General features: G+C 56.0%; 1 protein-coding gene across 2 annotated transcripts; it reads right to left on the bottom strand.

Moving 5' to 3' along the window:
- Positions 1–11605: 11605 nt before the first annotated feature.
- HAPLN2 (hyaluronan and proteoglycan link protein 2) lies at positions 11606–15918 on the bottom strand. 2 transcript variants are annotated; one of them, XM_088016852.1, is made up of 7 exons: positions 15891–15918; positions 15647–15772; positions 13317–13409; positions 12747–13100; positions 12477–12593; positions 12165–12347; positions 11606–11886 (listed from the first exon to the last, which is right to left on the bottom strand). In XM_088016852.1, the coding sequence occupies exons 3-7, from the start codon at positions 13402–13404 to the stop codon at positions 11606–11608; spliced, it is 1023 nt and encodes a 340-aa protein (XP_087872978.1). In that variant the 5' UTR covers positions 13405–13409; positions 15647–15772; positions 15891–15918. The 2 variants fall into 2 exon arrangements, with proteins under 2 accessions (XP_087872978.1, XP_027945847.1); XM_028090046.2 differs by lacking the exons at positions 15647–15772; positions 15891–15918 and having other exon boundaries at positions 13317–13452.
- Positions 15919–18365: the final 2447 nt, after the last annotated feature.

The raw sequence follows: 18365 nt of genomic DNA, 5'->3' as shown, positions 1-18365 counted from the left end.
GGTGGTGCTCCCACTCCCTGCACAGAGGAGGAGCTGACTTTGCAGCTGGAGGGATGGAGGTTAGACTGCAGATTCTCGGGTTAAGCAAAGCGAGTCAGGGACTCTCCTGACGTGGTGTGGGGGAGGGGCAGCCCTGTGAATGGGCACACTGGTCCTGCAAACCAATGTGCAAAACACAGGCGTTGCTAGGAACACAGAGGGCCCGCTGGCCAGGGCTGTTGCCGATGAATGTGCCTCCTGGTGCCAGGGGGTGGGCCTTGAGTGCCGCCCAGCCTTGGGGGACTCCTCAGAATACCAATGATGCCCCCTGCCCAGCTCCAGCGCCTCCCAGTCCCTCTGCTTTCCCAGGCTCTCTCTGCCCCTCTCCCCCTCTCGTCCCCCCTCCCTCCTGGGACTTGAAGCAGAGCCCCTGGCACGGATTGGGAGCAGGACAGCCAGATGCCTGGAATCTCCCCTGGATACCAGTGGTGGCACCAAGGATAGCTTGTTGGGGGATTTGGTCCCCATAATCTCCAGCACATCCCCCAAATATCCCAAGTAATGCGGGGTGCCTGCAGTGCAAATCATCCTCAAGACAGGTCCATGTTCTCCCATTTAGACTGCACCCAAGTCCCTCCCTCCTGTGTGGGACTCTGGACTGCCCTCTGTTGATGCCCCAGCTGCCCCAGTCTTCTGCTCCCAGGGCTGTGGACTGGCTTCCAAAGGGCTTCTGAGAAGCTCACAATAAACTCCTCCCCAAATCTTTGAGGGTCTAAAGGTAGAACCCTGGCCCCTCCCTGGACACCCATCTACAGAAAAGACAGGCTAGGGAGACCTGGGGGTGGTGGGTGGTAGGGTCCTTTAGTAAATAAAATGACCCCGGCAGGGGTGTGAGCCTGAAAGGGCAGAACAGGGTGCCTGGCAGAGTCTGGGGAAGGAGGGACCTCTGTTTATTCCTTTCATTACATAAATATTAACTGAATGTCCACTATGGACCAGGCACTATTTTAGGACCAAGTCCTCCCGTGGAGAGGGGGGAATCTGGCCTTGGGGCAGATCTGAGCAGCACCTGATAGCCCCAGGACCTCCCTTTGCTCCCCTCAGACCTTGCAACCCAAGCTGAAAGAGCTCCCGCCTCCCCCAGGACAGTCTTAGCATGGGTGCCTGCGTCCAGCCTGCCCCCACCTGGGCTGGGATCAGCTCCACCTGGGGCCTGAGCCCAGCCAGGCAACCAAGCGGCTGAAATTCAATCCTGGTGGTGGTTCGCAGGTAACCACAGTTCTAGCCGCGGGGAAACCTGGCTGTGATGGGGAAAGACGGAGAAAGTGACCTTCCTTGCCACCTCCCCTCATGACTAGAAGTGTGGGCACACAGTTTGGTGCCCTGGGGGAGTCCGACCTTGACCGAGGAGGCCAGCAGCAGCTGGGACGGGACCAGGGCTGGTACCAGACTGTCTGTTCCAAGAGGCAGCCCCCTGGTGGGAAACCAGACGCGGTGTGGGAACAGGGAGCTGCCGCTGGGAAGACTGATGAGAGGCAGGACTCTGGAGGCGTGGGCCCTGAGGTCAAACCCCTGGCTTGCCATCTGCAGCGGCCAAACCTTGCGAAAGGCTTCCTTTGTCTGAAATCGTTTCCTCTTCTCAACAACAGGCTGCAGAGTATCTCTGGCACTGGGTAATGTCTATCCTACTGGCCCATGGGCTGAACTCAGCAAAATCTAGTTCCTTTCCTTTGCTAGTCTCACACACACACACCAACACACACATACACATGCACATACACACAGGCCCCAATCTCCGTGGATCTCCTGGCTGGGAGGTTGGGGGGGCCACTCCCCCCGTGGATGAGACGGAGGGCTCATTATCTGAGAGAGGAATCCTTCCCTGAGGATTTCCCGGGGGAGGCAATGAGTACATCCCTGAGACTCTTGCACCATTTCCAGCTCTGAGGATTCATACTGCAGTCTAACTGGCACTGGCTGGTCAGGGACTGTCTTTCTGAACTTTACTTGCCCCTGGTCCCTGGCCATTCGACACCCACCACTACCCATTTCCATCCCTTCCTAAGAAGAGGCAAGAACCAAGACCTCGCCGAGGTCTCAGAAAGGGACCCTCAGGGACTGGCTGAAAACAAACAGGATCAACGGAAGCAGGAAGAATTAAAGTCAGATTTCAAGTAGAACTTCCTGCCCCAGGAACAGAAGGAGAATCTCTCAGGGAGCCGTAGTATCTTCTGGACAAGGAGACAGACCCAGAGGTGAAGTGACTGTCTAGGGTCACACAGCAGGCAATCGGCTGACCATAACCAAAAGCAAGACTCCTACAGACAGACACCCAGGCCAGGGTGCCTGCCAGGGCCCCAGCTGTCTCTCAGGGGACAGAAATGGTGGAGGCAGAGAGAGAGAGAGAGAGAGAGAGAAGGAGGGAGAGTTGGGGCAGCCCAGCTGGCTCGCCTCCCAACCTCCTGGGCCCTGGGGAGTTTTCCAGTCTCTCTGGAGGAGAACAATCCATCCCCTGCCTCTCCCTCTCCCCCTCCCCCACCATCACCCGTACCCAGGCCCACGCTGAGGCGATGACCCAAGTTAAGGAAAGAGAGCCAACCCCCCGCCAAGACCCTTGCGTCCCTGGCTCGCCCCATCTCCAGTATCAGCCCCTGACCTTCCTCACTGGATTCCCAGCCACAGCGGCCACTGGGAGAGCCTGTGCTTCCGGCCGCTTGAGTACCTGACCCCGCTTTCCCAGACTCGGATGTGGGGCCCAGGCAGCTCAGCTCGTCTCTGATAGGCACCTGGGTCCTCTGCCACCGGGACATGGGAGTGGGGCTGTGTACACACAGCTCCAGATGCTGGCACAGCTGTGCCGGGAGAATGGTGGCTTTGGTAACTTCGGAAAGGGGCCAGGAAGCGCGGGACCCCGGCCCAGACGAGGGAGGGGCCAGCAATGTTCTGAGGGCTCCTGCGGCTGAAGGCCAGTGGGGGTGGCCGGGGTGGGTGGCGAGGAGACAGAGGTGGGACCTACAGGCCGAACGAACAGCATTTCAGGGAGCGCCTGAGCAGGAGCGGACAGACCCTTGCTGCCAAGGGAGCAGAGTCCTGTGTTCAGAGGGGACCACCAGACTGTTCCCCAAAGAACAGCTGAAGGAACTGGAGGGCTCAACCCTGAGACCATCCAAATCTCCTGGAGAAAGCTGTCCCATCTGCGGGCCCCTTGCAGGCCCTCTCCCTGCGGCCGGGCAGCAGGAGCTGCGGCAGGCACTCATGTCTGCGAGCCTCAGTCTCTTCACCTGTAAAATGGCAACAGCATCTTGTTTTCTGTTTTTTTTTTTTTAAAGATTGTATTGATTTATTTGAGAGAGAGAGAGACAGAGACAGAGATAGCGACAGAGCATGAGTGGGGAGGAGAGGGAGAAGCAGGCTCCCCGCTGAGCAGGGAGCCCGTTGGGATGCGGAGCTCGATCCCAAGATCCTAGGATCATGACCAGAATCGAAGGCAGACGCCCAACCGACGGAGCCACCCAGGCGCCCCTCGTTTTCTGGCTTTGACATTGGAACCACATAAACATATTATATAATTGAAACATAAAGTTAAATTTGGAATAATTAAATTAATTTTAGACTAAATTAAAAAGCAGAATAGGGATGCAATGCCTAAAAATCTAAAACAAGGTGAAACAAGGGCCCATGATTGTATGTGAAGCTGGAGGCAAAGCCACAGGGAAGAATTTTCTTTCAGGTGATTATAAAACTCAGCATGTTGACTATTCATCCCTAAGAACGAAAAGAACCATGAAGAAATCATAATGTTGGCACTGGTATTGCAAAAGGTACTACTTACTGCGATAAAGCAAAGAAGTAATTATAGGAATGGTGTTCAGAACGAAGAGTTTCAGTGTGAGAAAAGGAGTTAAGCCAAACTGCTAATCTCTCGTGTGAACTGAAGATAACAGTGTGAAGTCACGATTTGTATGTCTGCAGAAAAGGCTTCGAAGCAGTGACCCCTCCCTCCCCCCACCCAGTGACGCTGAGTGTTCCTGGGGCCTAGACTATCGTCTGTTTCCCAGTAACGCGGGGTTGTGGTCTCTAAATGGCACCTTCCGCTCCCAGGAACCAGGTCTTTTTGGAGATGCCCCAGTGAGGGGAGGCACAGCTTGTCACGCTTGTGAATCAAGGAAGTTTTGAGACTCAGGTCAGGCTCATGTCCAAAGGACCCAGTAGCCACCTTTCGAAGACTTCCACCGGCCAGGATGACATGTCAGCATTAAAATGAATCATGATGGGGCGCCTGGGTGGCTCAGTTGGTTAAGCGTCTGCCTTCGGCTCCGGTCATGATCCCAGGGTCCTGGTATCAAGTCTCGTGTCAGGCTCCCTGCTCAGCGGGGAGCCTGCTTCTCCCTCTGCTCCTCCCCCTGCTTGTGCACGTGCTCTCTCCCTGACAAATAAATAAGATCTTTAAAAAAATAAATAAAGCACACACATAAGTGTTCATGTACTCAATGTATTTTCAAAAATAAAATGAATAATGACCATAAGAGATTGAAGCATATCAAATCTATAAAGTCTAAGAGTTCATCATGATACTAAAAAAGAAAATCTCTGGTCACCTTTGGACATTGATGAGGCACCGACTCACAACTGTGAAGATTAAGAGGGTGTATCAGGCCCTGTTGGTGCCCACCCGTGTCCTCTTAGCGGTCACCTCAACAGACCAAAGGCTGCTGACTGCCTGAGGACATCTTCTGCTGGACAGGTGGACAGCAAGTCAGACGTGCACAGGAGTTAACGGCCTGGAAACAGCCTCAGCCAGTGACAGAGGGGGAGCTGGTAGACCAGAGCCCCAGCCCCCCTCAGGTGGAAGCAGTGCGAGGCAAGCCCCCCGGTCTCCCCTCACCCCCAGCAGCTTCGAGCTCCAGCTGGGCACAGTTGGTACCTGTCCCAGGTGTTGGGACTGTTCACTCTATGACCTGTTGGATTCCTTCCCTCCCCTGTCTCACTGTCCTATCAAGATCTGGGGATTCAGAGCCACCAAGTCACAAGCACACGTGGTGGGCACAGCAGTGATCCCCAGTGGGACGTTTGTGATCGGGTGTGAGTGTGCTCAGAGGGCTCGGCAGTACGAGAGCAGGAAGCCAGACCCCCATGGGCCCTATGGCTGTGGTGCCCCTGCCTTGCTCTCAGCTCACCTGTAACCTCACGGGGTGCCTCTGTGATCAGGCTTCAGGGCAGGAAGAAGCCCAGGCCTGCTTCATGGACGGGTCACTCTGATCACCGATGTGAGCTGAACCGGGGGGAGGTTCCGAGCAGCACGCTAGCCACCCTAGTTTGCAGGGGGAGGGGTACGTAGGACTCTTGGGCAGTGGCACATGGCTGGGCTGGCTGGTCAGGCCAGGAAAGGGCATGACAGGAAGGTGGGAGATAAGGAAGTTGAGGGAGAGCTGTGGATGGCCTTGCAGGAGCGGGCACTGTTCTATGGCAGTCCCACTCACAAGCATTCACAGCCAGGGGGACAGAATAGCCAGCCTTTGTCCTCCCTCCCCCCCTCCCCCACCCCCGGGCCAGCACCCGCACGAGGTCTGTGAATGGCGTGGTTATGGCAGTGGATAGAAGTCGGCACGGCTCCCTCTCTCCAGGGCCGATCTAGCAACCGCTGCGGCTGGATGCTTAGCCCGTGAGCAGCACAGACGGGTGCTGAGCCCTCAAGCGGTCCCATCCCTCAAGGAGATCAACCAGCCACTGGAAAGCATGTTGACTACAATGTACCTCTTTCAATCTGGATTGGGGAACACTATCTCCTTCCTGGGGTTGGGCACATTCTGGATATGGATTTACCTTCCCTGCCCAAGTGCCTTGGCCGGTACCCATATCCAAGGACACAAAGGAAATGGTTTATCCCTATGAGATCCCACAGAGTATCACCTCTAACCAAGGGGATCCACTTGACAGTGAAGGAAATGTGACAATGGGCACAAGTCCGCAGCATCCATTGGCCCTGCCATAAACCACATCACCTCAAAGCTGCCAACCCCGGGGGGACATGGGTATGGCCTCTTTGCAGCACATCTAAATTCAGCTTGGGGGGAACATCATCTGGGATCAGGGCACTGGACTTTAAAATGCAGTCTACATTTTGAACCAATGCCATTATATGGTGCTGTAGCCCGGATGGCTAGAAATTGTGGGTACAGGAACCAAGGGATGGAAAGAGCCATGAGCTTCTCACCATCAGCCCCAGTGACCCACTAGGGGAATTCGTGCTTCCCATCCCTATATCTTTAGGCTCTGTAGGACTAGAAGCCCTAGTAGGGTGGGAGATGTGTCTGCCAGGGGTCACGGTAAGGGTACCACCAAACCTAAGGTGCTAGCAGCCTCTGGGTCCCTTTGGGAACCTCATGCCAATTCACCAACAGGCAAAGAAAAGAGTTATACTGGCAAAGGGCGCCTGGGTGGCTCAGTTGGTTAAGCAACTGCCTTCGGCTCAGGTCATGATCCTGGAGTCCCGGGATCGAGTCCCACATCAGGAGTCCGCTTCTCCCTCTGATCCTCTTCCCTCTCATGCTCTCTATCTCTCATTCTCTCTCTCTCTCAAATAAATAAATAAAATCTTAAAAAAAAAATTCTTAAAAAAAAAGAGTTATACTGGCAAAGACGTTTGCTCTTTTTTTTTCTTTTTTTTTTTTTTAATTTATTTGAGAGAAAGAATGAGAGAGATAGAGCACATGAGAGGGGGGAGGGTCAGAGGGAGAAGCAGGCTCCCCGCCGAGCAGGGAGTCCGATGCGGGACTCGATCCCGGGACTCCAGGATCATGACCTGAGCCGAAGGCAGTCGCCCAACCAACTGAGCCACCCAGGCGCCCAAGACGTTTGCTCTTGATTAGCCCGTGTCCAGTGGGAAGCATGACCGCGGGTGCAGAATGCTGGCCTGTCGAAGGCATGGGAAGGAAAGGCCCTCGGGGGTGAAGGTCCGGGCTTTTCTACTGTGAGAGCCCCACAGACAACAGAGGAACCGTGGAGGAAGGAGATGGGGAATATCGGTATTGGTCACAGCCCAGCCGCCGCCCTGAGGACTCAGTGAAAGGGCAGAGTGGACACGGGGACACATGGATCTGAGCGGTACGGAGGGTGGACTGCAACCGTGACCCGACCCTCCAGCACCCAACCCCACAGGCCGACGGCGACACCTGTGACTCTGCCTGAGGGCTTTTTTCTGGCCGTGGGAGCCTGTGTGCGCTGAGCTAGCCAGCAATGCTGATGGGTCAGTGCTCCCCGAAGCAGCCCTCAACTTTCAGACAGGAGGCCCACACCTATGACCCCACTGTCTTTGCCCGTCAGGTGGGATCCTCTGGGACAGACTCCACACCGCCTTCCAGGGCTCCCCAGCAAGACGGGACCAGCCACTCTGCCCGCTCTGTCTCACACCCTTCCTTGGCTTCCTCCCCACTCCGGCCTTGTGTCTCCAGCCCCCCAGGGGGGCCTCTTAGCATGACCCCCCAAATAAACTGCTCATACTGAAAGCCTTGACTCGACATCTGGTTTTAGGGAACCCCACTGTCTTAGCTCAGGCTGCTGTAACAAGTTACCATGGCCTGGAAAGTTTAAACAACAAACACGTGTTTCTCTCAGCACTGGGGGCCAGCAGATCTGGTGTCTGGTGAGGGCTCGCTTCCTGCCCTGCAGACGGCGGCCTTCCCACCAGAGTCACCTGTGGGGGAGCACAGGGAGAGAAGCAAGCTCTCCCGAATCCCTTCTTATAAGGGCAAGACTGTCATCATGGGATTACCTCCCAAAAGCCCCATGTCCAAAACCATCATACTGGGGACTAGGGCTTTAACATATGGATTTGGGGGGATGCAAACCTTCATTCCGTAGGCACCTAGCTAAGACTTATGGGAGAGAATCAGGCGTTGATCCTACCTTTCCTGAATGGATCTAAGTCAGGGTGACAATCATCAATGAGGGACATTTTTCTTTATGGAAGAGTTCACAGCTAATCATAGAGGAAGGAAGAATGACAAAATTAGAATGTCTCTATTTTGTGTTCCTAATGAAATAACGCATCCAGACAATGATCACCAGTAGCCATTAGATAAAAATGTGTGGGTGTACTGGGTCAGGTGGTGGCCACAAAAAGATATGTCCACCTCCAAATCCCTGAAACCCGTGAATGTTAACTTGTTTGGAAAAAGGGTCTTTGTGGATGTAACTCATTACGTGAATTTATTCCCAAAAGTCAGTCAATGGTTTTGAGATGAGCTCATTCTGGATTAGCCAGGTGGGGTAAATCCAATGACAAGTGTCCTCAGGAAAGACAGAAGAAGAGGAGACCCAGACACACAAAGAGGAGGAAGCAATGTGACCACAGACAGACAGAGATAGGAGCAATGCAGCCAGAGACACCAAGGAATGCCACCTGCCACCAGAAGAAGGAAGAAGGAAGGAAGAATTCTCCTCAGCATCTACAGAGGGAGGGCCACACTGCCAACACCAGGAGTGTGGACTTCCGGCCTCCAGACCAGTAGAAGAATACATTTCTGTTGTCACAAGCCATCATGTTCGTGGTAATTTGTTGCAACAGCCATAGGCAACTGGCCCAACAAGGAACTTTGTAATGAATCGATCAGGCCGACAGCAGCAGAATTTACTGATCAACCGTAGCATCGACAACCAGACGCCGTGTGCCTTCTGATGTGACGAAAGAGGAAACATACAGTCTTACTTATGAAATACTCCTGGGAGAAAAAGTGAACGTACGTTTAATCAAACTTCTAAATATAATGACAGGGGACAGAGGAACATGTGAAATGACACTACAAGGATACACTCAGCCCGATCTAGCATGTGGGAGACTCGAGAGGAAAACAACCCAGTTTCCTAAACAAACAAACAAACAAACAAAATGGCATAGAAAACATGAAGGAGGAAGAAGTATTACAATTTAAAAGATATTTAAAAAAAAAATTAACCAAGGGGCGCCTGGGAGGCTCAGTTGGTTGAGCGTCCAACTCTTGATTTCGGCTCAGGTCATGATCTCAGGATCCCGAGATCGAGCCCCACCTGGGGCTCTGCGCTCAGCGAGGAGTCTGCTTGAGATTCTCTCTCTGCCCCTCCACCTGTTTGCGTGAGCTCACTCTCGTTCTCTCTAAATGAATAAATAAAATCTTTAAAAATAAATAAATAAAAATTAACCAAGAAAAATTCACCAAATGCAATGAGTAGCCCTTACTTGGATCCTGGTTTGGGCAAATCAACTATTTTTTAGACATTCAAGGGAAATTGATCATGAAGTATATATTAGATAATGTCAGTTGAGGGGGGATGTGATAATGGAATTATGGTTATTTTTAAAAGTCACTATATGTTAGAAATACATAGTGAGAATTAACAGGTGAAATAATAGGCTGTCTGAGATTTGCCTTAAAATACTCCAGCACAAACGAACACAAGGGAGGGAATTCATGAAACCAGAAGGTGGACTTTTGAAATGGTCAGGCTGGATGATGAAGTGGTCCACTATCCTAGTCTCTCTCTTTTTGCATATGTTTGAAGTTCTCCATAATAAAATAATAATAATAATAATAATAATAATAAATTGTAATAGCAGTGTGGAGAATAGTTGTAAAAATTAGTAGGCATGTGTTTTCGTGGGTGGAAAAACAAGGCTTTGCAGCAAATGGAAAGTTCCTGTGACCATTTCCCATCTGGTCTCTGGACAAAGTTGAGGGCATTGTACAGAAGGAAAGCCATCTTCCTTCAGGGAAGCTGTGGGGCCCAGCATCTTGACTTTCTGGGGCTCTGACTCCATAACAGACCAGAACTTAGAAAACCCAGAAGGGCCGTGGAGGAGGAGGTGGCTGCCAGCATGTTCCAGAATCTAGGCTGCCGCCCTCAGTGCCTGTCTGTGGTGGAGCTGGGGCTGGTCCTGTAGGGCCAGTTGCCGGTTTACTTCTAGGCCTGAGTAGGGTTGCTCTTTCCTGCCCCCTTGTGGTTGAGCGAAGCCGTGCAATTAGTTCTAGAGAAACGGTTGTCAACAGAACAGACAGGTGTCTGGGCCAGAGCTATTCACTGCGGATGTAAGACCTCCCAGAGCTCTTTCTACTTTTTCCTTCCGGTGTGGTGATTGGCAGCGTTGGAAGGTGGCTGCTCTATCAGCCTGGGTCCCTGAATAACTAAGAAGAACCCCCTTGTTGACCACGATGCACAGGTAGCCTAAGGGAGAAATGATCTTGTTTTAAGCCACTGCTGTTTGGAGGTTGTTACCACAGCATGGCTGAGTGTATCTTGATGAACACAGCGCCATACAGCAACCAATCCTACAGGCTACCTGGGAAGAACCCCAATAATAATTATTGTTGATGCTCTGTTACCATTAGTGTTACCATAATAATCATCAATTATTACAGGCACCATTCACAAGAGCCTCTATTGTGTGCCAGGCACATGGTGCCCCGCACATTGTTTCAGTTACCCCTCGGGGCAAACTCCAGAGGCAGATATTCGTATCCCACAGCCAAGAAGAGGAAAGCAGAGCTTACGAACTGCCACAGATTCTCCGCTTGCAGTGTGAGAGTTACTGAAGATGCCGTTTGTTCCTTTATATAAAATCCCACGGGATGAATTCTCTTTAGCAAGAACCCTCCTGGAAAGCAATTTCACGACATGTATCAAGCAAAGTTCGTACCCTTTGCTCCAGTAATCATTCACCAGCCCAAGCTTGTGGTGGAGTTAGATTGCTTGAACAGTAAAATGAATAAACAAACTAATCAATTAATTAAAATAACATATATACTAGAGAAAAACGAATTAATGGCATTTGAGCTTGTCTCTTGAGTTACTGGTACGTTTCCTTGAGCCAGATGTTAATGCTCCTGGTGCGTCCGTCCGCCTCTCGCCTAGGGGGTGGCGAGGGCACATCAGGTATCAGCCCCGCGGTGGGCTCGGTGGCGGGGCTGCTGGCCGCCTCCTCCCTGCGCAGGGTCGGTCTCCCGTCAGCTGAACAGTGGTTTGAGTTTCCTGTACAGGACCGGAGACTGGCAGGATACAAACACATTCCTAAATACGTTTAGGTTCATCTTTGTTGGTTCTGTCGTGCGCTCCGGGAGACTGGAACCAGAGTCTCAGGTGGGTGCGTAGCGCCCCCGCGTGGGGCCCGGCGCAATAGCACCCGCGTTCTCCCACGTCCACGCCTGGCTAGGCTGCCCGCGGTGCCTGCAGTCCCCCCGCTCCACCTGTGGGGCCCCCTACCCACAATCCCCACGGTCCGGCAGGCTCGCCCCCAGAAGCAGGAGCCCCACCTCTGACCGCCTACCTCGGCGCGCGGCCGGCCGGCCGGGCCCGAGACAGCCCCACCCCCTCCACCCCCCCACCCCCCCCCACCCCCCTCACCCCCCTCACCCCCCTCCACCTCCGACTAGACGCAGAAAGTCCTCAAGTTACTGGGCTGCTGGGCACAGAAGTCGGTTAATGCCCTGGGGCGCCGGTCCGCCCCCAGCAGCGGCCGCGGGTGCGCGCGAACGGCCGCCGGCCGGGCGGGATCCGTGCGTCCGAGGTCCCGCCAGGCATCGCCACCTCCCCTCCGACGCCCGGCCCGCCGGGACCCCCGGCCGGGGCGGACTACGGGACGGGGACGGCGGCGGTCCTACTCCGAGTAGCAGTAGGTCCCGAAGGCCGCCTGCTGGGCTCGCGGGAAGCCGAAGCTGCGCACGCCCGGGTCCGGGAGGCCCCCGCAGCGCGGCCGCGGCGACGTGATGGGGAAGCGCACACTGCCGTCCGCCAGCCAGCCGCCGTCGCACTGGTCCAGCCCCGAGAACTTCCAGGCGGCGTAGAGGTGCCCGACCTTGGCCACCGTGGCCCCGCGCCGCCTGCACGCCGCGTGCGCTTCCGACAGCGTCAGCCGCCCGGGCACAAAGAACACGTGGCCTGCGGAGCGGGCCGCGTCACCACCACCCGCCCGGGCCGAAGCCTCCCCGGGACCGAGGCGGGGTCGCGGTGGGGCGGGGGGCGGGAGAGGGGGGAGCCTGGCGGGCGCGGCGACGGAGGGCACCACGCGCGGTCTCGACGGCGAGGCCGCGCCCCCTCCGGACGCGCGCATCTCGCCCCGAGCGGCGTTCTCCAGACCTGCCCCGCGTCCGCGTCGGAGCCGCAGGCGCGGGCTCTCATCCCCGCTCCGCCGCCCGCCTGCCTCCCCGCGTCCTCACCTGCGGTCATGGAAGTGAAGCAGAAGGCGTCGTAGCGGTCGCGCTTCCGGTCGCGGGGCCCGTAGCTGCGGATCCCCGGCCGCCCCGGGCCGCCGCACGGGGCGCGCGCCGTGAGCACCGGGTAGCGCACCGAGCCCTCGAGCAGCCAGCCCGCGTTGCACCAGTCCAGGCCCTCGGTCCACGCTGGCGGGCAGGGGGAGACGGGGTCCGGGGTTAGAGGGGTCCCCTCAGAAGCCTGCCCGGAGCTCGCCCCCCCCGCGGGGCCGGGTCCATCCCGGAGAGGCCTGGGCGGGGCGCGGGGCGGCCGCTCACCCTGGTACAGCTGCGCGTAGGTGGCCAGACGCCCGTCCTGCTCCTCACACGCTTGTTTCGCCTCGTAGTAATTGAACTGGTACCGGCCCCGGCTGGGCTGGTACGGAAACACCACACCTGGCGGGAGGCGGACATCCTGGAGAGGGCCGGCGGACCGGGGAGGGGCTGGGGGACCCCGGCAGCGGGCGGGGGGAGCCCTGGGAGACCCGGGCTGGGGCGGCCAAAGCCCCGCAGGAGAGGAGGGGGCGGCGAGGAACCCAAGGGCCTTACCCTCCAGGCGCAGAGTCAGCGCCACGCTCTCGTCCTCGATGCCATTGATAAGCTCACAGCGGTACCTGCCCTCGTCCTCCAGGCGCACGCCCTCGATGACCAGGGAGGCGTCCAGCCGATGCCCCCTCCGCATCCTGGCGCGACCCCCCAGGGGCCCGTAGCCCCGGGCTTGCAGGCCGTTGGTGATGAGGATCAGAGTTTCCCGGAGCTCCCCCGGCTCCACTTTGCTCCAGCGTACCTTGTAGCTGGGAGGCGGGGCGCCCAGGACGCAGGGCAGCGTGGCCGTGGCCCCACGACGAGAGTGAATGACCTCGTGGATGGGGGGCAGGAGGTAGTGGGGGCCAGGGTGGGGTGCTGAGCAGAGGGGGCCACAGTGGCAGGAACCCCCTGACCCCCACTGCAAGTGCCCATCCAGACTCTACTCCCCAGACTCCTCCAACCGTCTCCTCCATGGCGCACTCAACAGTGGCCCTCCCTGAGCACCTCCAACGGCTGCCCCATCCATTTCCCCCACACCTGTAGCCTCTCCCCCCACCGTTCCCCAAATTCTGGGCGGGGCTGAGGTCTTACCTGTGTCCCCCAGGGCTTTGTGGAAGATGGCGAAGGCCCAGAGGAGAAGGAAATGGCAGAGTGTTGGGAGACTGAGCGGGCCTGGCATGATGGCGAGTCAGCCCAGCGCCGTCTGCAGGGCACAAAGAGTGGGCATTTCTTGGGACTAGGAATGGGGGGAGGCAGCAGGGTTGGAGATGAACTCCCATCCAGTAGGGATCCCTTAGAGGGGACTGTCCAGCTGGAAAGCGTGGGGGCAGAGCAGGGGGCTGGAAGAGGCCAAAGGAAGGTGATAGGGGAAGGGGCAGTAACAAACTCCCTTCCCCCAGGCCTCCCGGGCCGTCCCCCTTCCGCCCCTCCCTTCAGACGCCAGGTCCAGAGTTGGCGCCGCCTCCCTGCCCCGACCCGTCACAGGTGCTGCCTCCGGAGGCCCGCCACCGGGCCCGCCGCCACAGTCTTTCACCTCTCCCAACTCCGTCCTCCAGAGGAGCCAGAGCAAACGCGATCTTGTCACTCTCCTGCTTAAAGCACTGGCCCCCTTTGCCCCGAGGATAAATTCTGGTCTCCTAACCGCGGCTGGCAGGGCCCTCTGGGATCCCGCCTCTCCCTGTGCCTTCCCCATTGCCTCCACCTGCTGTGCCCTCAGCACTGTGTTCCAGACACCTTGGACTTCGGGCTCCAAAAGAGTCCGAATTCACTCTCACCTCCTTCTCCCAGGCGTCACTGTGGGCCTCACCTCCTCTGGGAAACCCCTCCTCTTCCCTGGTTGGCCACACTGTAGTGCGCCGTGACCTGCGCTTCTGGGTCCCCTGCTGCACCGGCCTGGGCACTCGTTCTTGGAAGTGCTTTTGTTAGCGGCTGAACTAGCAGTGCGGTTTTGAAAGTAATACCTATGCACTGTAGACTGTATCAGGGAGGCTTCCGGTGATTATAGTTACAGAACTAATTCCAAACACAGTTTTCTATTTCAGTAGTGTATTTCCCCCTTTTTCTTTTCTTTATTAGACTCCATGCCCAATGTGGGGCTCGAACTCACGACCCTGAAATCAAGAGTCGCAGGCTCTGCAGACTGATTCAACCAGGCGCCCCCCGATTTTTTCCTTCTTTATTGTTATCTGTTCTTTATCAACTTTACCATTTTTTAAAAATAGGGCTGAGGACACCTTAACCTAGCTTTACTCGGTTTCCAGCCCTGATTCTTCCAAGTGCTAACTGCGTGACTTTGAACGAGTTATTTACTCCTCTCTTCCTCAGTGTCCTCATCAGTAAACATGCGGATAATAATTCCCACCTATCTCACCGAAGGAACACGCGTAAAATGCTTAAAATCGTGTATGGTATGTAGTAAGTGCCATGTATGTGTTAGCGATTATCTGCAGCACCCGGCATAGTTCCTGGCACACAGTAGGTGCTAAATAAATGTGTGTGCATGTTAATGAATGAGCCCACACTAAGGATTCTGGGAAGGTGAGCTGGGACGTGGGGAGAGTCGGAAGCCAAGGGGCTGAGCCCCTCCTCCTGCAACTGAAGGTGCGCCCCGCCTGCCCCGGGAGAAATGGGGGCTGGGCTCCGAGGGCTTCCCAGCCGCTAGAGGGAAGGTACCTGGGCGGGGACACGCCCTGTGCACCTGTGCCCGCCGGCCTGGTGAGAAGGGGCGGGGGGTGTGGGGGGCACCCACCGGGAGACCTGCGTGAGACCGCCCCGCACTTCCCACACGTATCTTGCATTTACTCCTCTCAGCAAGGACGTGAGGTGGGAATGATTACGCGGCCCCTTTTACTCCTGCTTGAAGTTGTACAAGTTATAGGAGACTTGAGTGAGGTCACACAGCTAGTAAGAGGAAGGTTTGCTGGGATTTAAACCCGGATTTGACCGCAGGCTCAAGCTCTTTCTTAACCGCTGGGCTGTATTTCTGTATTTCAAAGCAGGCACACACGTACCCTCTTTGTAGCCCTTGCAGAGAATGAGAAAGCAAACAGGCCCAGTGCCTACCTGCTAGAAGCCGGTCTCTTCACAGAGATGGGAGCGACAGGGACTGGCTGCTTTTTGTCCTGCTCCAGAAGAGGTCCCAGTGAAGGAGGTGCCTGGGCCCCAGGCAGGTCCAAGCACCTTAGAGCCCTGGGACTTGGGCACCTGATCAGTGCGGTCTCTCCTTTGAGGAAGGGCTTCTGCCCTGAGCTCACAGAAGCAGCCAAGGTGCTGAGAAAACTTTTCCACCTGTCAGTCCACCAAGCCAGGCTAAGTGACTGGTGTCCAGCCTGTGACCCAGCGCTATATCTGCACTGCTCACTGTCCTGGGCCTGGGGAAGATGTGGGGCTTGGGTCCAGGGGTGGGGACCCCCGAGGGGATGGAGTGAAGGAGGCACCCAGGAAAGATTACCTGGAGGAATGTGGAGGGTGGGGTGCCTCGTTTCTCCTAGGTGTTCTTGGCCCGGAGAAGGAGCCGACGGACTGGTGGGTATGAAGACGTGGGGCCGCTGTGTGCGAGGATGACTGCGGATGAGCTCACAGACCCGTGGTCAAGCTCCCGCAGTCTCTGCATTTCCACATGGGCCTCATCCAAGCAGCACCCCCTTGCCCCCACAGAGTCCTCACCTCTGTCCTCCGGAGCCTGGGTGTGCATTGCCTGTGGGAAGAGGCTCTCAAGGTGGGAACCAGACTTCCAGGACCTCCGGCGGCTTCAAGAAACTGGACCCCTTCTGTCCAGCCCCCTGTCTGTCCATCTGTCTGTCCTTTCCTTTTCTGGCCCCACCCCATCGGAAACACAATTTCTCATTGTCTCTGTCTTTCCCCCTATTGTTGAATAACAGGGGCCCTTTCTTTATCCTGTGGGCAAAGGCAACGAAATGTCAACAGCTGGGGATGTGGGATGCAGGACCGGCTGGCACACACCACCGGAAAAAGGGCCTAGGTCGGGGCAGGCTCCGAACAGGATGGACATCCCCAGGGAAAAGAGAGTGGGGTGGGGGGCATGGTTGGTGAGAAGGTTGAAATGGGGCCCCTTCCATCCTCAAGCTTCAAGCCTCGGGAGGGATTTGGTGTGAGGCCAGGGATGGCTGGGCTCCGGGGAGGGCAGCGTGCATGCTTGGAATTGCAGTGGGAGAGACGGCAGGCAGGTTGGCAACAAGGAGGGGTCTCTGTGGCTGGGAGGGAAATGGGAATTTCTGAGAAGGATTTTGGAAAGCTCTCCAAAAGAAAGGTCAGCTCATTTGTCCCACCACCTCTTAGTGTCAATTCTCAAGAGAAGGGAGGTCCTTAACCTCCCTGGGTGGGAACACACATCTCCACAGTCTCCCCTGGCGTCTAAGCTCTTGCTGGAGTCCACGCTCACTGTTCAAACCTTTCTGTCGAGGTACAACGTCCATGTACATGCAAGGAGCACAGATCTTACGCAGACAGCTCAGTAATGTTTACACGTGTACACGCCATGGAACTAACCTCCAGATCAACATACGGAACAATTTCTAAAGATTTTTTTATTGGGGCACCTCGGTGGCTCAGTCGGTGAAGCGTCTGCCTTTGGCTCAGGTCATGGTCCCAGGGTCCTGGGATGGAGTCCCGCATCGGGCTCCCTGCTCAGCGGGGAGTCTGCTTCTCCTCTGGCCCTCCCCCCTGCTTGTGCTTTCTCTCTCTCTCTGTCAGATAAATAAATAAACTCTTTTTAAAAAGAATTTTTTATTTGAGAGAGAGAGAGCAGGAGTGGGGGAAGGTGCAGAGGGAGAGAATATTCAAGCAGACCCCTACTGAGCACAGAGCCCCACACGGGGCTCAATTCCACAACCCATGAGATCAGGACCTGAGCCGAAACCGACAGTCAGACCAGGACCTGAGCCGAAACCAACAGTCAGATGCCTAACTGGCTGAGCCACCCAGGTGCTCTTTATACAGAGCATTTCAACAGCCAGGATAAGCCTGTTTCTTTTTTGGTTGCTGTCAGTGCAGAGGGAGGACTCCCTCCAGGAATAATCATTTAGAAACGGTTCCAGCTTCCAATCGCCTCGCAGCCTTCTTTTCTCTCCACCTGGCAGCCCTATATCAGTAGCTTCGCATTATTAAGATCATGCGCTTTTGGAACCGGAGGGGACCTCAGGACACCTAGCTTCTTCGGGCACCTGACAAAGAGGAGGCGCCAGGTGGGGGAGGGACAAGCCTGCACGGAAGGCAGCAGTGGAGTCAAGCCTGGGACTTGCTGCTGTTCCCGCTCATCCCTCTTCGTTGTCTCCCCTGGATTCTCCAAGTCAGGGAGCTGCAGGGCTTTTTGCCAGGGCCACATCTCACAACAGGGAGCCCACCCCACCTGCACGCGCTCCTCCGGGGTTTGATGGAGCATCTTCCCTCTCCTCCATCACTGTTCTCGGGCTGTCCCTCCTCCTCCCAGAGCAGAGAAGACAAACAGCCCCTGTCTCAGGGCCAGGACACCCTGATCCCGTGCATCTCATTGGCCTCCACCCAACTCAGACAAACAGCCTCCCGCAGAGAGGGGGGCACAGAGGCTCTGCCACCACCCCAGGCTCACTCCCACCCTCCTTTCTCCCCAGATCACTTCTGAAGGAGGGTTTGGAAGCCACAGGTATATGAACCGATAAAAGGCTGAGTGTGGCAGGGAGGAAGGCCTGGAGCTCTTTGATGGAGGCAGAAAGGACCCTGAGAAGACGGAGTGGGGAAGGACCAGACCAGGACCAGGAATACATGTGTGTTGGACAGCCAGATGGCACTCACTTTGCTCAAGGGCACTTTCATCTCCGTTCCCCCCTCCAACTCAGTTCAGCAGGAGGGCAGGTGCTGGGCTTGCTCTCCTGAGTGGAGGTCTTTGCCACTGCCTCTACCAACTGAGCTGGGGGGCGGGGGGGGGTGGTACGGGGATGATCCAGTCCAAGCATGGAGTCCTGACTTCTCTTCCTCTAACACCCAGACTCGGCTTCCGGCCTCCAGGCAGCATCAGCTGACCAACCTTCTTGATCCCTGCTGATGGCAAGCTAGTCCCAGTTTACTATCGGGATTTTGCACGAGGGACGGAGAATGTTGGCAAGATGGCATTTTAGGGGGGGTTGCAGGGAGAGGCTGGGGGTG

The sequence above is a fragment of the Eumetopias jubatus genome, unplaced genomic scaffold, assembly GCF_037043125.1.
Source record: "Eumetopias jubatus isolate StellerSeaLion01/CBP00866 unplaced genomic scaffold, mEumJub1_p1.0 scaffold_12, whole genome shotgun sequence".
NCBI classification, from domain to species: domain Eukaryota; kingdom Metazoa; phylum Chordata; class Mammalia; order Carnivora; family Otariidae; genus Eumetopias; species Eumetopias jubatus.
The sequence above is the reverse complement of the archived record's forward strand: the minus strand, read 5'-3'. Positions and strand labels throughout refer to the sequence as shown.

Bases quoted from the DNA above. Each gene is read 5' to 3' on its own strand.
- HAPLN2 (XM_088016852.1), bottom strand. From the start codon at position 13,404: ATGCCAGGCCCGCTCAGTCTCCCAACACTCTGCCATTTCCTTCTCCTC. The intron at 12,594-12,746 runs GTAAGGCCCTTG...GCCTCCCGCCAG, and splicing joins GCTGACTCTGCGCCTGGAGG to GTGTGGTGTTTCCGTACCAG. The intron at 12,348-12,476 runs GTGAGCGGCCGC...CCTGCCCGCCAG, and splicing joins CTACGCGCAGCTGTACCAGG to CGTGGACCGAGGGCCTGGAC.